This window comes from Equus quagga, chromosome 3 (assembly GCF_021613505.1).
Source record: "Equus quagga isolate Etosha38 chromosome 3, UCLA_HA_Equagga_1.0, whole genome shotgun sequence".
Classification (NCBI taxonomy): domain Eukaryota; kingdom Metazoa; phylum Chordata; class Mammalia; order Perissodactyla; family Equidae; genus Equus; species Equus quagga.
Genome location: NC_060269.1, coordinates 45675817 through 45697707, shown reverse-complemented (window position 1 = coordinate 45697707; position 21891 = coordinate 45675817). Strand labels below are relative to the sequence as shown.

Sequence of the window (21891 nt, the reverse complement as noted above, 5' to 3'; positions counted from 1 at the left end):
TAGGAAATTTTGTTCAAAAGAAAAAGCAAGAGAATACCATTCTGGAATTAAGTAGTCATGACAGTACAGTTTTTGAATCTCTCTGAATTCCCCAATAAAAGCAACCAGAACAACCAAGAGAGCAAAACCAAAGACAGGACGCTCCTGAATTACTATCAGTTACTCCCTGAAAAACATGGTGGGCTATTCTGAGAATGGCTGCAGAAACTTGGGAGGGCACTTTTCAGGCTTCATTGTGCAGATGACTGCAGTAGGGTTGCAGGAAGTTTGAGGATGCTGGATTCAGAGGGCAGGGGTTTGTGCCTATGAATTCTTGAAAATAACAAACCAACTTTCCATTACAAAGCCTTACACTGAGAAAATGGTAAGAGTAGAATCCTAATTGAGTAGGACAGAGACAATAGGGGCAAATGAAAGGGAATGTCCAGATAAAATGAGGGGAGAGGAACAGAAGAGGAAAGTCTCAGGAAGTTCACTGCCTTATTTTTTATCACTTTGTGAAAACAACAAAAGAGAGAGGTCTAGAGTCATGGAGTTATAAAAGCTATCCTGGCTCATCCATCCCTCTTAGAAAGACAGAAATACACATTTCACTTAAAAATGAGCTTCAGAAAAGGATTTATCAAATCTCAAACCAAGCTGTTATTATTAGGAAAAAAAAGAAAATTAGAAGTATATTAAATCCTTAGATACTATGAAATAGTGCCAGAAATTCAAGTTCACAAAATGGATGAAAACTATAACCTAATATTTCAAAATATGTAAAAATAATACAAGGAAAACTATTATAAGCTTTAATAAAACACCAAAATCAGAATTTTAAAAAATTTCATAAAATGAGTAAAGAAAATGTTAAATGCGAAGCAAAAGGACTCAGAAAATATTTAGAAAAAAAGTCATTTGAGAAAGAAAGGTAAACCAAATGAAACACAATAAAAAACACAGCACAAAATACTTTAAGGGAAGTGGAAGATGGCAAAGGAGGAAACTTTTAAACATCAAAAGGAAATGAAGAAAGAGATGAAAAGGATTTGATAGAAACTAGTAGCTATAGAAGACAGTAAAAGAAGATCTAACATGTGTATTATAGGGGATCTCTGAAGAGGAGAACCAAAATAATTGAAATGAACAAATGCTGAAATATAAAATTCAATAAAAATTTCTTTAGGGAAGATGTGAAACTACTTATTCACTGTGCCCCCTGCTTGCATGAAATAGTAGTTGACAACTCACAGGGCAAAAAAGTGTCCTTTAGGCATCAATGCAAAAATGCCACGGTAATTGAAAGGAAAAGAAACTAAGTTTGTCATCAAATTTTGACTTAGTACTACTTTATGCGAGAAGACAGTGGCATACCATTTTTAAGATGCTCAAGAAAAGAAAATATAAGCTAAGGATTTTGTAGGATTAGCCAAACTGAATTTCAAGTGCAAGAACTTCCCCACAAAAAAAAATTTATTTTTTTATTAATTTATTACAAAAAAATTATTTATTAATTTATTACAAAAAAAAATTTTTTGTAATACAACCTTCCTTCTTTGCCTTTAAAAGCCCCTGAATTTTACTCTCTAGCGGGACACTATCTGTGTTTCTACCTGAATCTCTGCTCCCCAAACTGAAATTCTTTGATCCTAAATACACAGTTTAAGTTTTCCTCTTAAACTGGTTTCTGTTTTTGTAGGTTGACCCCTTATTCTCAAGTGACCCTGGATGTCTACAAACGCTTTCAAAGTTCCGCCTAGCAGCTTAGCTGCTCATCATCCTCAAGTAGAGAAACTTATAATTTTCATGGAGGTGATTTGTGTGTATTTGTTTTTAGTAAGGAAGAATAAAAATGGTCTGGATAACAGGAGCCCAACCTAGATTTGAAGGTAGTGATTCTCAACTTTTTGGTTGACACATTTCATTATATAATATTTTAAAAATCACATTCTTTAATAGATCACTACTGATTTCATCAGACGAGTCTTTAACTGTTGGACGCTATCAAGTTCACAATGGCAGATACACATTTTCCAACATTCTAATTTTCACTTGAAAGCTTGAATTTTATTATTGGCAAGAAATACTACCAATTGTTTTCCTTGAAGTGGTGGGCTCACTTTTTTCATTTTTGAAAGGAAAAATTTACCAAATGTCATAGTTTGGGCTGCTATAACAAATTACCATAGACTGGGTGCTTATAAACAACAGAAATTTATTTCTCACAGCTCTGGAGACTGGAAGTCTGAGATCAGGGTGACAGCATGGTGGGGTTCTGGAAAGAGACCCCTTCTGGGTTGTAGACTTCCACCTTTGTTGTATCCTCACCTGGTGGAGAGCAGAGAAAGGAAGCAAGCTCTCTTTGACTCTTGTAAGAACGCTAATACCATTCATGAGGGCTCCACCCTCATGGCCTCGCATAATCCTCATTACCTCTCAAAGGCCCCACTTCCTAATACTATCACATAGTGGAGTAGGGTTTCAACATACGAATTTTGGGGAGACACAACATTCGTAACACCAAATATCCAAATCTGAGTAACCATAGTCACTCTTCTAGAAAAAATGATGTTCCCTGAAAAAAGCAGCTAGTTAAGTTTGCACTCAAACAATCAAAAAAGTGCATTTTCTTTTTCCTGAAACCACTTTATCGAAGTACGATTAACATACAAACAAAAAAGTGCTTTTTCTTGGGACAATCATCGTACTTTGGTAACAGCAGAAGTGCTTTATTTATATTTTCATTTCCTCATCAAGAATATTAAAAAGACAAGTACTCAAGGGACGAGCGTTAATGAAATTTAAAAAGTTTTACTACCTCCTCAAGGATTGGTGTGTTTTTGTTTGTTTGTTTTACTGCAAGTACATGATGGTGAAAAACACGACGACTACTAGTTTAGTTTGGTGTCCCTGCTTCCATTCATGTTAAGGTACCAGCAGTGTATCCACCATTGCTTTTGTACCATGAGTGCAAAGGCCAACACAGAGAAAAAAAGCAAATGATCTGTTAGTATTACTATTTTCATAATCATGAAATTTATGGAAGTTTGGACCATGCAGGCCTTCTTAAAAGTGTCTTGGGAACAACTGCTTTTAAATTGTTACAATCATTGGACTCTGATAATTTAAAAACTTTCACTTGACTTTTTGAGGCCTTCTGAGAGATTTTCTTTAATCCTGATGCCTGAGCCGTTGACCTAGGCTACACCCCCACACCCTGCCATGATAATACTCCGGCCACATCCCATGCAGGTGCCAGGCAGACCATGCCAGTTCACCACATGTCCAGTCCAAGGGTCAGGGAACTGGCCGAAGCAGCCACTTTTCTAGTCCACAGCGGACCTCCACAAGGGGTCTACTCTGCATTGTCACCATTTCCTAGAGGAAAGGCTGTGTGTTTCCATCATGGCTCGAACAACACGGCCACTATGCCTCTGGTTTTGAGCCATGAGTCAATCTACTGCCTGAGGATTATAATGCTTCCTACTTAGCTATCACTTTCAGATTTACCTTGTAACAATGTGTGCACATGTATGCCTCCCTCCACCTTTTAGAAAAAATTCCTCAGAAAAATACACAAAATGTTTGCTTCTTAGGAAAAGTTGCCCAATACTAAAAACCAACTACAAGGCTGATTGGTTTTGAGACCTGGGACTCGGCAGAGTGTTTCCTGGGAAGAAACAAGTACTGAGGCTCATTATGAGAGAGCTACAGGACCACAAGTCAGCTTTAAATGATCTTACCCATCATATGCATAAGGAAACAGCACCTGGGAGATTGGCATCAGTGAAGTTTCTCATGCGTGTCCCTTTGAGCTGCGTGGGGGCTGTGGCTTTCAAGAACTTGAGATCTTGCTCTTAGCTACCTGGTGGCTCAGTGACCACCTGGTATAGATTGAGTTGTTTTCCCCCAAATTCATATATTGAAGCCCTAGCACCCAATGTGATTATATTTGGAGACAGGGCCTTTAAAGGAGTAATTAAGGTTACATGAGGTCATGAGAGTGGGGCCCTAAAGCAGTAGGACTGGTGTCCTTATAACGAGCGAAGAGACACCAAGGACGTACACTCACAGTGAAAAGGCCCTAGAGAGAAGGCGGCCTCTACAAGCCAAGGAGAGAGGCCTCAGGAGAAACCACACCTGCCAGCTCCTTGATCTTGGACTTCCAGCCTCCAAAACGATAAGAAAATACCTTTCTGTTGTTTAAGCCCCCCAGTCTGTGGTATTTTGTTATGACAGCCCTAGCAGACTAATTCTGGGAGCATAAAGGAAAGAGAGCAATCCAGGATAAACTCATGGGGCCTTTGCTTTCTAATCCCAAACACTGCCTGTCTTCTGCCCCATGCCAGCCCCCAAGGCACCAGAGGTTCGGCATGCACACTAGTAAACATGGTCCCATGTCTCCTTCGGGTACCTGCTGGACTCCCTGTCCACATGACACCCTGTTCCTTCACAGAGCTCCCTGGTCGATGGACACAAATATCTCCTTGTGGCAGATAAGCGTGCAGTGTGTGCTCTGTATTCCTGGTGATGCTTTGGTTTGTCATAATCAATAATGCTTTTTAAGAATAAAACGAGGAACGGGATTTTGCAACCACATTTGTATTTAGATCCTTCCCCTAGGGCTCACACATTCCAAAGAGCTGATTTGGAAACCTTGCTTCAGTGATCGAAGGAAGCTCTTCTGACCATGCCAGCCTGGCCAGGACCAGGGTGCGCTAATTGAACATCTAGGGGAATTGATCGGGTCCATGGACCACAGCAGGGGATGCCAGGGGCCACGCTCGGGTGGAAGGGAACTTGGCTCAGAGCGCTATTCTGGCAGCTGAGAACAAGCTTTGTCTTCACCAGGGGAAAAAACCCAAGACATACGCAGACTTCTTGTCACGTTAAAAATATATATAGCATAAAAGTCAATCTACCCTCTTGGAGGAGAGCTTCTGGAAGGCATTCATATACAGCTTTATATACACACACACAGACACACATCACAGGAAAAGTAAGCACAACTGAAAAATCTGAATCATTCACATTCTTATATCCAAACGAGTTCTCAGAAGAGAAATAATTTCTTTTCAGGATGCCTACAGACAGTTTATTTAATTTTCAAAGATAAAGGTTTGTTGTCATGTAGAAATAAGCCAGGAAAAGTGGTTTGCAATGTCTTAAAGAGACATATTTTCCAGAGAGAATGTTTTCCAAGTGCCTTCTGGTTTCTTGACATCTCAGCTTAAATAGCTAGGCTACATTAAAAAAAAAAATTTTAAGCTATAAACTGTACTCACTGTGTATTTACTGTTTCCTTTTTTCCTCTAATCTGTCTTCTTATTCCCTCCCTGCTGTATTTACACACATATTTCCTTGCATGTGCTCACACGCAGAAACATAACTTCATCATCTCCCTTCACGATTTTTATGTCACAGCAAACAAATTTACTGCTCTTTTTGCACTGCTGAGAGCTTCTCAAAAGATGTTTCATGTAAAAAATTAATCACTTAATTTAGTAAATGGTGATGCTTATTACCTTTGAGTAATTTTTTTAAGGGAAAGGGACAAGATTATTTTGTTATTGGGGTAGAAATGAACCTTCTCCAGGCTTTTGCTCAGAGGATGAGAGGAGGACTTGAGCAAGAGGCTATACCCATGCACTTGACATCAGTTGTAAGGGTTGGTTTAAAAGAGCCTCAAGCTTTGGTGATAGAGGATTCATAATGAGTCTGAGGATGGGAATTAATGTATTTTAAAATTTCTCTTATGAGAACCACTCTTCAAGAAGGTGTGGGTCATAATAAAAGAACACTAAAAAAATGAAACTATTTTGCTAGGGTAGGGTGGGCGGTGGTGGTGAAGGACGTGGAAAGAACGAGCGAAGGGGAGGGCTGAGAAGAAGGAACTATTTTATGGTAGAAATAAATTAATAAAATATTCAAAGGAGAAAAAAAGCACCACAGTGCTTTCTATCCCACTTGGTTCCAAACACACATTTAAGGTGCTGGTTTGAAAATCACTTAAAGCTCACTAAAGCACAAATCCCTCAATGTGGCTGTCACCACAGGGCGGAGACTTCCTGTGTGGTGGACAAAGCTCCATTTCAAGACACAGCGAAGGCTCCCCAGCATTTGGATGCAGGAGGGCGGAGGCGTTCCACCGTCATGAGAATTAGTTCCTCAAAAAATCTGCTGCCCTAACGTGACCTCCTGTGGGAATTCCTTGACTGACGAAAAGCATGCAAAGGGGCAGCTTCTGGGAGAGCTGCAGGAGGGAAGAAGAGTCTCACTTCTAGTCACTGGTCAAAAATTAACTCAGTTCAAGGCTTGTAGAGTGTAAAAGCTGATAAATTCTGGATTCCTTTCTGGATCTGGAGAAGGAGAAAAGAATTTAAAGCATTTATAAATATTTTTTTCTCTTAACGATATTTATATAAATACAGAAAATTTGCTCCCTTCCTGAGCTGACCAGGTCAAATGAAATTTCAAATACAGTGAGCATGTGTAGCCTCCTATACACTCCCAGTAAAGATTTTCTCGTTTTGGGGAGCCGTGAGGATCACGTACTCTGTGGGAGTAAATGGGAACACGACTATTTCAACTTCTTCGGTGCAGTCATACTTGACTGACCTTAGAAGACACTTGAAATCAAAGAAGTAAACCACTCTACGCTCAAACCAAGTAAACTCTGGGTTCAGCTATCATGTGCAAAATTATGTACTTTAATCTTCATCTAATTAAATAAGCATATCTGGTAACTATCAAAATCTGAGAATTAAAAAAGACAATCTTTTGCTGTTATCAGAAGTATCCAATATATGAGCCACGTTAACTATTATTAATGGGAAAATCTCAATGCTATTACTACAGTTTCAAAGGAGTGAGGCTTTCCTCTTTCACAAGGGCTCCGCTCTGCGCCATATATGTCAGCATTTTAATTTTGAACAAAAAAGGAAAATGTTTGTGATATACCCACGTCTGAATAACCATAGTTATCCTTTCATGAAATAAAGCTGAATATAATGGAGTCCTTGTCATTCTTTCTGTTGGAGGCCAGGAAATACAACCAAAGAAAACCGTGTCTGTTTTATTAATTTTTTTCTTTTTATTATGGTGATACTTATCACATTATCAATAAAGTGGTGATATTTTTCATATATTATGGTTAACATATGAATATAGAATTAACTGAATGAATATGAACCATTGTGGTGTTTTTTCTCTTTTGACAATGTTATGAACTTATTTCTACCATATGATTGTTCTTCCTTTTCGCTCTCCCACCTCCTTCACCACTGTTGATTATTTTCCTGCTTCTTTCCATACCTAGTAAAATTGGCTTATATTCTTGACATCATATAATCGATGATAACATTGTAGCGAATCTGGATCATGTTACCTTCCTCTGAAGAGTATGGAATTTCGTTCTGCATACAGTTAAATTACAAACAGATTACCTTGGTCCTGTGGGGCTCAGCTGTAGGCTTTGTTAGGTTGACTCTCTTTCAGTTTTGCCTTAGTCAGAGGACATAGCCCTCAGTTTGGGAGCATGATCTTTGCTCTAGTAATGGTCCTTTTGGACTTTCAGCAGAAAGCCCAAGGTGTTTATCAAGCTCTTCTAACTTGGCAGAATTCTAAGTCCAATCTCCATCTCCCCAGAACCAGACAGTAGCTGAAATCTCTGCTCAGCCCTTTAGGCTCCAGCAGCTGCTTTCTGCTGGGTTCTTTGGACTATCACTTCGCACATGCACAGTTCTGGAGTCAGCCAGTGACTTGAAGGGAATTGTTGTGCAGATTTGGCACTCTCTCCTCTGTGACTCTCTCCTCTCAACCTCTCAGGACAGAACTCTGATCTTCCTCTATCCAGTATGACCGCCTTTGTGCCTGAGCTCTATCCCCCATGGGCCACAGTGACTGGGAGATGCCTCAAGGGAAGTCTGTTCAGTGTAGAGCTCACTTAGTTTGCTTCCCTTCCTTCAAGGATTGTGTCCCTACCAATTCTGCTTTTAGTTGCTCTCCAGTGCATTCAAACTGTTGTTTGTTTGTTTTTTATATTTTTTCCAGCATTTATGATTATCAGCAGAGGGTTAGTCCAATACAAGCTATTCTTCCATTACCAGAATTGGAACCCCTACTTCTAATGTTAAAGAACAGAGCAGAAGTGGAATTTAATCCTACTTGATGCTGTGCCTCCAACCTGATTAGTTAGCAAATAGATTTTCTGCTTAATTTCCTGTGTCATAAACATGTATATCATTCTGTTTTCTTAAAACATCAATATAATGTACTGGACACAAGATGTAAACAAGCAAGGTTAGTTTAGGTTCAAATGTTTTGATTCACAGTGTAAATTAATTAAAACTGATTTGCCTTTTAGAGGGAAACTTATTCCTGATTTCATATTTTCATTCTCAGAGAGATCTTGTACAATTTTGTTTCTACCTCTGAGAGATGGATACGAGCAACAAGCAGTGTAGAAGCACATGTGTTTCAAACTACTGTGGGATAATGATAAGCTTAAAAAATGTATAGTGATAAACTACACGTAACAAAATTTACCATCTTAGCCGTTTTTCAGTGTGCTGTTCAGTGATATTAAGTACATTCACTTTGCTGTGCTCCCACCGTCGCCATCCATCCACAGAAGGCTTCTCATCTTGCAAAACTAGAACTCTGTACCTATTAAACAACAACTCCCCCTTCCCCCAGCTCCTGGCACCCACCATTCCACTTTCTGTCTCTGTGAGTCTGACTACCCTATGTACCTCATATAAGTGGACTCATATGGAATATGTCCTTTTGTGACTGGTTTATTTAACTTAGCATAATGTCCTCAATGTTCATCCTTTTTGTAGCATGTGTCAGAATTTCCTTCCTTTTTAAGGCTGAGTAATATTCCATTGTATGTATATACCATATTTTGTTTATCCATTCATCTGTCAGTAGACACTAAGGTTGCTTCCATCTTTTGGTTATTGTGAATAATGTGGCTGTGAACATGGGAGAACAAATGTCTCTTTGGGTTCCTGTTTTCAATTCTTTTGGGTATATACCCAGAAGTGAAATTGTGGATCATATGGTAATTCTATTTATAATTCTCCGAGGAACTACTATATTACTTTCCACAGTGGCTGCACCATTTGACATTCCCATCAACAGTGCACAAGCGTTCCAATTTCTCCACACTCTCACCAATGCTTGTTATTTCCTGTTCTTTTGATAGTAGCGATGCTAATGAGCGTGAAGTGGTATCTCATTGTGGTTTTGATTGGCATTCCTTTAAAATGATAAACATTTTGCTTAATTGCATTGTTGCTTGCTTAACAACATACTTTAATTACAAGTAAATATTTAGGTTGTTAATACGTACATACTATTTGGGAAAATATTTTATAGTTTAGAAAATCTAACCGAACGTTTTTTGATTACCTACCATGTGTCACACACTGTGTAAAATGTTTAATATGTGATATCTTACTTTTTGTTTGCTGTTACCCTTGAGACAGATACTACCATTTTGTCCATTTTACACATGGGAAACTGAGATATAGAAATTCAGGTTCTTTCCCAGAGACTCACAGGTAAGAAATCAAAACCAGGCAATTCAATTCCAGGTTTCAAATGTTTAGACCAAAGAAGATTGTTAGGAGGATTGTCAGAGAAACCTTGGCATCTATTCATTTTGAAGCTACTTTTTCAGAAACCTGCAGCCTACAGACTTAGTCATGTTCCAGGTCTCTTGATAAAGTGAGAATCTTAGCAAAGGACTTTTTCTCCCCTCTCATGGGTAGTGAGCGCTTGATACTGTGTACAGTGGAATGTCAGGTCCCCAATCTCTTCCCTTGTCAGGAAGGTCCATGGGAGAAGAGACACGAGAGTCAGGATTCTCCCATAGCAGGCTGAGAAGTTTTCATTTTATTGGTCCTCTGGGGACTGCCTTTCGGAGGTGAATCTTTGAAATTCCACATTGTAAATGTCCTTCCCTGGGCCTAGTTTTGCATGTGAGAAAATAATATAATTTTGCAAGGCTGTGGCCTAACCCCTTCCCCACTCACATTCCCCGTTTGGCTCTTTCCCTTGTGTTGATTCACGTTCTGTTTGACTATTTCATTTCTTCTACACTTTTGGTCTTTTGAAGAGCTAGAAAAAAAACTAACCAGCTGACCCAAGATCACACAAATTCTATCATTTAAGAGTAAGCGTAGAGAACACTGTGCTAGAAATAGCTTGGTTAGATATAGTGCCTCTGCTCAATGATTTGAAACCTAAGCAATGATGTAAAAGAATGAATTAAACATGTTCTGGAAAATGCAGTGAATAAGGCACGTGAAAAGTGCAGCCAATAAGCCACCAGTAATTGTGCCTAAATAGGATAGAGTGCCCCTGTTCTCCACCACGTCCAGAGCCTCTCCTTGTGGGCGCAGTAGGTGTAATGGGAATGATGTGGAACTTTGAGTCCCATCGACAAGAATCTTTTTTGACTTGATTTTTAAATATCAATATCATTTTCTGCAATTCTCTGTTTTTGTCACTGTTACTTCCTTTTTCTTAAGCCTTCAGACTAGGACTTTTAAGTCTTTTTTTAGGGTAGAGGCTTAATTGTTTCTTTAAGTTCTCATATCCTGTGGGACACAAAACTGTATTGATTTTTCTTTTTTTCCTTTGAACTGCCTTTGTGCTTCTCTACTCTCCTGACACCGCTCTTTCCAGGACTTTACCAGTCCAGGCCTGGATTATGGCATCAGTTTCCTAGCTAACTACCTTCCCCTTGCTTCCCCTTCCATCCTGCGTAGACTGCCAAACCAAAACCTCCTTTCACACCATTATCTCATCAAAGATTCTTTCTTCTGCTCTTTCTCTTCCTTCCTTTTTTCTTTTTATAAGCATTTATTGCTTCCCTAAAATGAATACAACTTCTGCAAAAAATTTTGTCCCCTGTAGTCTCACATTTTCCTACTGATTCCAACTAATTCTTCAGTATCTCCTAATCCTCATGTCCCCTGCGATTAAGCGTGTCTCCTCCTTGTTCCACGGGTGTTGCCTTCATTCGTCATGTCTTCCTGTGATACTTCAAGGCAGAGCTGAAGATTCTTCTTAAGGATACTTCAGTCTTTATTGATCTTTCCCCCATCTGAACTTCTGTAGCCACACAAAATTTAACTCAAAGTATTTTATTCTTTGCTCTTTTGGTTAATCTTAAATCCTTGCTAGCCTTGTTAAGAGTCATTTATTTGTCAATCATACCTCAATGAAGAATAAATTAGGGGCTGGCCCATGGCCAAGTGGTTGAGTTCACGCCCTCTGCTTTAGTGGCCCAGGGTTTCGCATGTTCGAGTCCTGGGCATGGACATGGCACTGCTCATCGGGCCACACTGGGGCGATGTCCCACGTTCCGCAACTGGAAGGACCCACAATTAGAAATATACAACTATGTACTGGGGGGCTTTGGGGAGAAAAAGGAAAAAAGAATAAATGAATTAATTTTAAAAAGTGATTTATTTCACTTCTGAATATTCACCAGTACTGGGCACAAAGTTACACATGCCCCTCAATAAATGTATGTTGGCTGAATGAGTGTCCAATTTATCTGTGTAATTTGGGCCCTTTAGGGTGCTTGATAAGATATTCATTTTTTTTTCAAGTAATTTTATTGAGGTAATGGTTTATAACATTGTGTAATTTCAGGTGTACGTTATTATTTATCAATTTCTGAATATGCTACATTGTGCTCACCCCCAGTAGTCTGATTTTTATTCATCACCATACATATGTGCTCCTTTATCCTTTTCACCACCCCTCAACCCCCTTCCCCTATGGTAACCACTAATCTGTTCTCTTTATCCATGTGTTTGTTTATCTTGCACATATGAGCGAAATCACGGACGACTTGTCTTTCTCTGTCTGGCTTATTTCGCTTAACATCATACCCTCAAGGTCCATCCATCTTGTTGCAAATGGGACAATTTTGTCTTTTTTTTAAATATCTGAGTAGTATTCCATTGTATATACATACCACATCCTCTTTATCCATTCATCTGTGGAAGGACATTTGGGTTGTTTCCACATCTTGGCTATTGTGACTAATGCTGCAGTGAACATAGGAGTGCATAAATCTCTTTGGATCATTGATTTCAAGTTCTTTGGATAAATACCCAGTAGTGGGATAGCTGAATTGTATGGTATTTCTATTTTTAATTTTTTGAGAAATCTCTACTGTTTTCCATAGTGGCTGTGCCAGTTTGCATTCCCACCAGCAGTGTATGAGTGTTCCCTTTTCTCCACATCCTCTCCAACATTTGTTGTTTTTTGTCTTGGTAATTATAGTCATTCTGACTGGTATAAGGTGACATCTCATTGTAGTTTTGATTTGCATTTCCATGATGATTAGTGATGTTGAAGATCATTTCATGTGTCTGTTAGCCATCTGTTTCTCTTCTTTGGAAAAATGTCTGTTCGTATCCTCTGACCATTTTTTGATCAGATTTTTTTTTTTTATTCAGTTGTATGAGTTCTTTGTATGTTTTGGAGATCAACCCCTTGTCAGATAAATGATTTGCAAATAAGATATTCATTTATTAAAAACCTTTACAATATCCTAGGCATTGTTCTAGGTTCTGGGAACAGAGTGGTTATCAAGAGAGGATACACAAAGACCAGGAATGTCTCTCCTTCCTGGTTTCAGGAAGAACAGTTCACAGAGCCAAGTTGCCGGGAGTTGTTCTGAGACTAGAAATTTATTCACGTACAATGACAACATACCATTTGGTTGCTCCCTAAAAAGCAGGTGTCTGTTGTGCTAAGCTTTTAGCACTACTGCCCTTGATTAATCACTTTTTTGACCTCATAGACCCCTCCTTATTCATGATTTCTGCGTACTCGTTACCTGTCTCTTGGCTTCTGCATACTGATTTCTCTGAGTACAACTTTTGCTTTTTCTTGCCTTTGCACGGAAATTCCCCAAGGAGAATGTGTTGAATTCAAGTTGGTTATTACTTTTCCTACTAGTCACAGTGCTCATTCTACTAAGGCCTGAGAAATGGGAGACACTGCCAAAAGACAGTGCAATGTGAAGGCACTTCAGTTCCCTTTAGTAAAATCTGGAAATATCCAGCATATAGAAAAGTGCCTAGACTATAGTAAGTGCACGATATGAATGAAATTAGCTCATTAAACTACATCTGGAAGCACTGTACATATTTTCATCTTAATCCAACATGTGACACTGACTTGATCCTAAATCAATTTTATAGTCTTATTTGAAAAAGTTCCAGTCTATATAAATTAAGGAAAACCTTAAATATTCCGATATACTGTTACTTCATTGGTTCCCATCAGACCACACTGCATGTCAACTACTCAGTGTTAGGTCAAATAGTTAATACTAAAAGTTCCTTAAACTATATTAAACTATTTACACACAAAAATGGAACTAGCTTTTATTTTTGATGTGTTGAATAACCTGGACTGAATCTATTCATTATTTTCTCTCCTCTTTAAAATTGGTCATTTGATTCTAAATTTACTTCAGATATTTTATTCTAGGCTTAGACAATTTTTCCCATAATGAAAATTGTTATGATCTTATTGATTGCCCATGAAATAAAGCCTTTTCTAAGGTTCTTTATCCTTGCTTGCAATGTTTTGATCACGTCTGTAAATTTTCCTGTTATATAGCCATAGCATTGTAAAAACTAATGGGCAAAAAGTATAATTTCAAACACAGGCAGGAATTTTATTGTGCTAGCCTAAAACGTGAATGTTGAAAGAAGTGTCATTCACACATCATTTTTCAGTTCCAATCAATGCTTTTGTCTCGCTCCTAAGTGGGTAAATTCTCAGTCACCTTACAGTCTTTCTAAAGGTGTCATGGCAGTCCGGGCAGCAGTCTGCCCTACTCATTTCCATTACTGAGTGCTCCTTTCATTAAGAATGTGAATATTCACAAAATCATTTGCCTCTCCAATCAAGAACTTGACTCCTCAGTTGCCGCACTTCCGTTATTCTTTGAGTAAGCTATTTTTATTTATTTAAAGTTTTTTTCTTTTTTTTTTGAGGAAGATTAGCCCTGAGCTAACTACCGCCAGTCATCCTCTTTTTTGCTGAGGAAGCCTGGCCCTGAGCTAACATCATGCCCATCTTCCTCTACTTTATACGTGGGATGCCTACCACAGCATGGTGTGCCAAGTGGTGCCATGTCCACAACCGGGATCCGAACCGGCGAATCCCGGGCTGCCGAGAAGCGGAACATGCAAACTTAACCGCTGCGCCACCGGGCCAGGCCCCGAGTAAGCTATTTTTAAAGGGGAACAGTATCATGGAATCAAGGACTAAGAGAGCTTCCTATTTTTCTTTGGCACGAATATCAGTGTGATAATGCATTGAGAAATACATTAATACACAGTCCTAACAAGTGTGTTGATACACACATTCTAGCAGCTTGCATCACTCAAGAACATTTTGAAAGATATTATCAGTGGACTGGAGATAAAATACATTAAAGCATAGATGAGCATAAACTCTACCTCCCAATAGTAAGAAAATGGATTGAAGCTGAGGAAAATATTGGGAGGGCTTTCACCTGTATGTATGAAAACGGACTAGGTCTGTCTGGCCTTTGTGACTAGGGAGGAGAGCATCAGATGTTCACCAGCACTTTCTACAACATTCCTAATACTTGGCAAAATTCTATTCTTACCATGACAGTTTTAACTCTGTCACTGCTATTGATTACATTTGATGAATACATATTTCTGAAAACCCTGAAGCTGAGACAAGTCTTTCGCTACTTAAAGGTAACCTAAACGTAAAAGGGTAATGGTAGCCATCGTGGCTGATGGATCATTTTCCTGTTTTTAGCAGAATACAAAAAGTGATGATGAAGAGGTTATTATTCAAAACATCAGCTCCTTAACATTTTTTAAAACACATTTGAGAAAAGTAAGCTTTTTGAAGGCCAGAAACTTAAATAGAGCATTGCATTAAATAGAGCACAGGTTGTCGTTTTGATAGCAGTGTCCCTGAGTAATGGGTTTTATAATGAACAGATGATAGAGCAGAACACATAACAACACATATACACACAGAACCGTCATTTTTAAAATGGTACAGTTGAAGCTACTGGAATGATTTTAATTCTCCAAATTGTTTTGTTGGCCACACTTTCAAAATTTACTCACCAAGATAGCTAGAACAAATGCCTCAGAAAGATTTTTAAGTTTGGCCAGTGGCCAGTTTCCCTTTAGTATCAGGACTAAACTCCTGACTTCTTTTAGACTTCCTCACATTTTCTCATTTTTTGTATATGTGCTTCCATATACTTCCACTCCAACTTCTGAGGCCTCCCAGTGAGTGATGGATAGTACTTTTATTTATACCTGCCTGAGGATAGGAAATGAATCCTTGATTTCAAATGGTGCTTAAATAGGTTGCTGCTTAACTGATTTTTACCTTTTTAAATATAAGTGCCCTTCTGACAATATTATTCAGATTTCCCACACATTAGAACTCACAGACATAACAATGATATTTTATATGCTCATTAGAAGTCTCGAATCATTAGCTAAATTGTACTCAACTTAGCGGTCATGATCTTGAATGTCAGGTTAAGTTCTCTGAGATCCTGTTTGCCAGTATGTATATTGGGAATCAAAATATTATGTCCCACAGAGATTTTTATTGGAAAAGGGTTACAAATACTGTGTAATATACAGTGATATCATCTTCATTTTTCACTGAATCTCAAGAAACACTGACTTCTGAACATGGTTTGGTTGGTGTTAACATTATTAATATTAATTTCTTTTCTCTGAATCAACAGAAAGCTACCTAAAAGAATAGGCTATTGGCAGTTTTTAGGCTGAATAAGCTAAATCTCCTCAGCCTCCTGAGGACTTGCTCCTGCAGTGAGACCAAAGGGCTCTGTTACACTTCAGTAATAAAAAGCATGCACGATTCATTAAGAATATAGACAAGGCTTTATGTTATATTTATTTATTTTCCAGCTTGTACAAACTGGATGTAGAAGCATAAACATAGTACATTTCTACCATTTTCAACAAAAATATAACCAATATGTACAATTATTGTATTAAAAATACAAAAGGGATACAGACTCCACCAATGTCTTTCTAAAAGACATACAGGTACAAGTAGTATCAAAAGTATGAGGAAATCACCAGTTAACTGTACATTCTGCACTTGACATCACAGAGCGAACTGAGATTAGCAGTCCTATGTTCTACAATTACTTAATGCTTAGATAACATTTGTGCAACTTGTGGTAGAGCTAGATTTCTGTCTTTCTATATGCACATGAGGTCCATAGCCTATATAATAAAACTGGCAAATAATGCATATTACATGTAAAATTACAAATGCATAATTGACAATGTAATATATAAGCAAGTAGACAAATGCCATGATACAGAGGAGAATTATTAAATAAAGCACTGACATTGTTTGATACAGTGAAAAAACACTGCAATCTGACTTTTAAAATTTGAAGCTATTTACGTTTATCTACTGATCAATATGATCAGCTGAATTTAATGGAAAAAAAATCCAAGACCAGCAGTTCCTCACATTTGAGTACTACTCGGATTGGCAGCCTTCACTTTTCCGGAGTCTGTGCAAAAACAACACAAAAATAGAGTGGAGGGGTCATTTCAGTCATTATAGGGTTAATAGCAGCTGTGAGCAGGTGGTTGCTACACTTAGGCCTTCTCTATCCATAGCGTCCATAAAGCCACCTACAGGTTAGTCTTTGGTGACTAACCCTCCTTGCAAAGGCTGGCGTATTTAACCAGGTTTTTGATCTTTTATCACGTTAACGGCTTGTTTATTCCCTAATGCCAATTCACTAAAGGGAGGCTGTCTTGAAAGAGCAGTATTAACAGCTGGCATTAGCTCCAACATCCCAAGCTGCTTTCACTGCAATGCTATCCAGTTATAAATGTTTCTCTTTAAAAACAAACAAAAATCCCTAAAACTAAATTAACAAAAATCAAAGAAACATAACTTAAAAATGGGGTTTGCCATCCATCTTAATGGAGCAGAACACGCCCTCAAATGACACTGTCCTGCACTCCATAAGGCTCAGACACAGGACACAAAAGTCCTATTTCCCTCCCCTGGCCATGTGCAAACAGTTTTACAGAAGAACCCCACCCACTGGGGAAGGAGTGGATAAGGTGTCTTGGTATCTAACTAATTGGCTAACATTTTATACTTCCAGATTAGGGCACTTCACGGGTGAGGCCAGAAGGATATGGAAAGACAGGGTCGCAAGCCAGGTCTTCCCCTCTTCTTGGTGTGGCCACACCCTGTCCGGCATATTTGGTTTTTTAGAATCCCAGGCTGGCAACCCTAGTTAAAGGTTCAAAATAATACTGTAATCATTAAATGGATATAACATTTACTCTCTGAACATAATCTTTAAACTCATTAAAAAAAAAAAAAAGGAGGACATTGTAAACAAGTGGACAAGCACTGTACTCAAAGGATTTCATTGTTTTTCTTTGTCTTTCTTGGTGGGTTAAAGGCCCCAAGTAGTTCAATGGCTAGCTTTTCTCATTATCCCAATGAGACCAAGTGCTAGGACTGGATTGAAATCTAAAAGGAAGATTTTAAAAAATCCTTCCAGGCATTGAGAAGTGCAGCCAGAGTGAATCATCTTGTTGTGATGATCTTGGAATTTGGAATGATACTGTGTGATGTGGCAGGCAGCAACAGTGGGAGCTTGAAGATTGCTGCACTGTGCATTTCAAGCAACAAAGTCTGAAAAGTGCCAGGGCAATTTCTTCACAGTATTTCACATGCAAAGGGGACAGGAAGAAGGGGAGAAGAAGCCCCATGCTGCTTTTAAGGCAGGGAAGGAGGCAAACTGGTCCACCATCCTCAGAATGTGAGTTCCAAGGCTCCAATGCTAGGGACGTCTTCTTGTGCTCTCCTTTTAGGTGGCTAACTCTGGATCCAGAAACACCTGTGCCTCAAACAGCAGACACTTGTTCATCCTCTGAAAACACAACCAGGAAAGAAAAAAAAATTTAATGAGCAAGCAAGTAGTTTCTTGTGCTTAGAGAGAATACATTCACTGATGTGCTCAATAAAAATACCATAGCTATCTTTTAGTATTAGTTCACTTAAAATCCTTGTCTTTTTTCTAATTAATGATTAATGAAAAAGTTTATATATGATGCATATCTTTAAATATATACACAATATAAAAATATATACATTGGATATTTATTGATTGAAAAGATAATAAATTCATCGAAAAAAGTTATAAAAGAGCACGTGACTTTTTTATAATCTACACTCACACATAAAAAAGTCTAGAAGAATATATAACAAAATGTTAATAGTGGTAATCTGCAAGTGGCAGGATTATAAGTAACTTTCAATTATTGTGTTTTGCTTTTTTCTATAATCATTATCTGTGTAATAAAACATGTTAAACTCAAAACTTAAAAAAAAGGTGGGGGGCATGATCTCCCTCCGCATCCTCATTCCAGCATGGCTAGGTAGATTTGTAGAAAGAAGGTGAAAAAGCTATAGAGTAGTGTATTTTTTTTTAACAAACTTTCATTTGGAATTTACTAAAAGTCCAAATATGATATTTCCACAGAAAACTTTGAGAATTAGGAAAGAAATCCAGCCATGTACACACTTTATTACAAGTGACCCCCTCTGCAATCTTTGGCATTTCTTAACCCTCAGTTTGCAACTCTACCTATAAAATGTTCTTTGTGTAATATATGGCTAAAGATAAAGCTGATCAATGTTAAGAAAACACAAATGCCTTGGAAAGCTTACAGATAGCATGAGTGAGCACATCTAACTTTATGGTTTTAAGAATGCATATATACCATCCTCCTCAGTGGAAAACCCTTGAGGCTGATAGGGGGCGAGGCGCGGGTCACACTCGTTAGGTTTATGCCACTGTGGTTTGTTCACCGGCCTGCCACTCGCTGGATGCCCGTGTGGCTGCTGTGGCGGTGAAGGCCCAGCTGTGTCAGTGGGTCGGGGGATCATCCGAGATCTCTGAAGCGCCACGTTGTAGTCTGGAGGTTTCCTGGCTGGATGGGAATGTCCTTCTGGAAAGTCAGTGATGGGGATTCCAATGTAGCCTGGAGGGGTGGGCGGGGGCTCTCGATACCTGCCTTCCTTTCGTGCTACAATAAAGAAAGTGTACCAGCCATTAAAAATTTTGTGGAAGAATATTTCATGCCATAAATGTTTATAAAAATAATTATTAAAAGAGCATACATAGTGTAATAGCAAACATGATTTTGTGTGGTATGGGATAGAGGTGGGGGATATGGTAGGTGGGTGAATGGATGTTAACTAAACCAAATATTCACAATGGCTATCTCTGTGTGGCGAAATAATTGGTGAGAGAAGCTACTAAGCAATCTAAGTACCTTTAACCTTAAATGGACTACTTCAAAACTTGTCTTTAGCTATAAACTAGTAATAAGGTTAACACTTAACCTTTGGGTTTATTGAAAGATTAAGCAAAGAGAGAATGTAAAAGGTCCCCAGTACGATGCCTGGAACATGTTAGTGGTGCCCGGTACAAGTTCCTTCCTCCCTCCCGGCCCCAGGGGCAAGGTCGGCTATTCCATCCTTGCCGGGCATTTACCCTTATCAGGCAGAGAATTAATTCCACATTACTTTCAGGTCTTGAGCCTCACTTTGGAAAATAGTGAATTCAAATAAATTTGGAAAAATAGTACAAAAAGTGATGCAAATTGAAAAATTCTAACTATATGTAAGGTATATATTTTTCTTACAATTCTTTTATTAATGTTCATGACCTAGAACACGAAATCTGTAAAGGAAAGTAAAATCAAAGTTTTATTTTCTTGAACTTTCTAGACTCATCTGTTAGGAGCTAAAAATCATTTTTCTTTCATTTACAATAAAAATTCTGAGTACTAGTTAAAAGAAAGTGCTTTAAAAATTGCAGCCTAAGAATAGGTATTAACTGTTATCTCCTTATTCATCTTGAAAGGATATGAAATTTGACATCTACCCATGGCTATGTACATCGTAAAATAACTACAATTTCCCTACTAATAAAAGTGATGTTTGTAATGCTTATATTCCGGAATTTCTGACTCTTATGTCCTATAACGTATTCCTACACTTCAATTACACAGATGTTGAATATGCCATAGAAAATAAAACCTGATGGGACTGAGGGAACACGAGAGATTTCACAAAAGAAACAGCAGCAGCAAAGCAACAGCATCTTTCAAGTACTTAGGAATTACTATTTAGGCACTGTTCTAAGTGCTTTGCACAGGTTTCCTTTAATCCTCACACCAACTACATTAGTAGAAATTACCAGCTCATTTTACAGACGAGGAAACAGACAGTTTAGCATGTTGCCCGATGTCACAAAGCTAGGCAAGTGGCAAAACAGAGATTCAAGCTCCAGTCTGCCTGACTCCTAAGCTCTGCCTCATCACATCATCTCTGAGCGCCTCTCCCTCGTTCTATCTGTCATGTGCAGAGAGGATGTGTTTAGCACAGAAGCAATTCGTCTGTATAACAAAAATCAATAGAAGATTTTTAAATATGCCAAGTACACAGTTCTAAATACACTTCAAGGAAACAAAACAGAATAAAACATTTAAAACCGTTCCAATTAAACAAAAATTCTCCCTCTAGAGAGAATGGCCATCCTTCCTGCTAATTTTCATCTGAAAAGAGCAATATTAGACCACATAATATCCATAATGGCAACCTACTGATCCTGATAGCTAAGACGTGCTGAATGCTTACTGTGTTGGGAGATAGCAACATGCACCTGACCACAGAACCTGGGCTCTCAACCACTCTTCATTTCAAACTCCTGAACACACTGCTAACTACACAGCAATGGCTGGGACAAAAGGAGACAAAGACCTACAAACACATAACTTTGATTTTGAAATAAGTTAGATTAGAGCCATGATCCAGACATGACAAAGCTCTCCAATAAGCTTACCAATAAGTCCCTTTGCAGTACTTGCCGTCACAGCTATGTGGGCAGGCATGGGAACAGGTTTGCTTTCCTCTGTGGTCACAGATGTTATGCTGCTGCTTTCGGCCTCAATGGAAACATCTTTCCCACCCCTTCGCTTTATTGTGCCGGTGTCGCCTTCCGAGTCTTCTCCCCAGTATCCTGTGGAAGATGCCCAGCTTGCCCGGGATTGGGCTTGTTCAAGACTCTCTCTACTTTGATTTTGCCTGTTATACTTTGTGCTATGATCAGAAAACATAATTTGGTCCATATGGCCACTTGAGGCCCATAAACCTGCAGGATCCCCTGAATAATCAAAGTGAGTGTGCCCGAATGGAAGTGTTTCCCAGCTTCTCTGGTGCTGGATGGTCTGTATATTGTCATGGGAACCACTTGAGCACGATGTCCAGCTCCCACGGCCACTGTCGGCAGCATCGAGTGAAGCGCGATCCCCCTGGTCTTGGGAAAGTTCTTCTGTGCTTGGAGAAGAAATTACCGTAGCTGTAGCATATAAGCCCCGACTCTCAGACATTGGTGCATAGGACCTACGTGGTCAAAAGAAATTTAAAAATTAAAAAAAGAAAAAGGAACATTGTTAATTAATAAACCTATGATAAAGCCAAAGTACTTTTTCCTTAAAGGTGGCTTTCCTTCATCCCAGGAAGAGGATGAAAGGATCACTGAATTACACTGTAGCAGCCAGTTCTAACATGTCCAGTTTTCTCACCTTATCATTACCATAAAATAAATATAGAGGGAAAAGAACAATTACTTGCTTATAATAAAGGAAAATTTTCCTTACAAGGCTCAATATAATCTGATTATTTCAGGAAGACAGCTCATATAAAAGAACTGGGATATATCCTCAAGTCACCCTCTGCCATCAACAGAGAACTGTGATTTAATAAAGA

The 21891-nt window shown here is 38.6% G+C and overlaps 1 protein-coding gene across 12 annotated transcripts in view; it reads right to left on the bottom strand.

Moving 5' to 3' along the window:
• Nucleotides 1–15950: 15950 nt before the first annotated feature.
• The window catches only part of RAPGEF2 (Rap guanine nucleotide exchange factor 2), a 245627-nt gene continuing 239686 nt past the window's right edge, over nucleotides 15951–21891 (bottom strand). For all 12 annotated transcript variants that reach the window (XM_046656205.1, XM_046656208.1, XM_046656213.1 and 9 more), the window contains 3 exons: nucleotides 20966–21525; nucleotides 18837–19142; nucleotides 15951–17983 (listed from right to left, as the gene is read on the bottom strand). In XM_046656205.1, coding sequence (XP_046512161.1) covers nucleotides 17958–17983; nucleotides 18837–19142; nucleotides 20966–21525 — 892 coding nt within the window. In that variant the 3' untranslated portion in view covers nucleotides 15951–17957. The remainder of the gene's footprint in view (nucleotides 17984–18836; nucleotides 19143–20965; nucleotides 21526–21891) is intronic.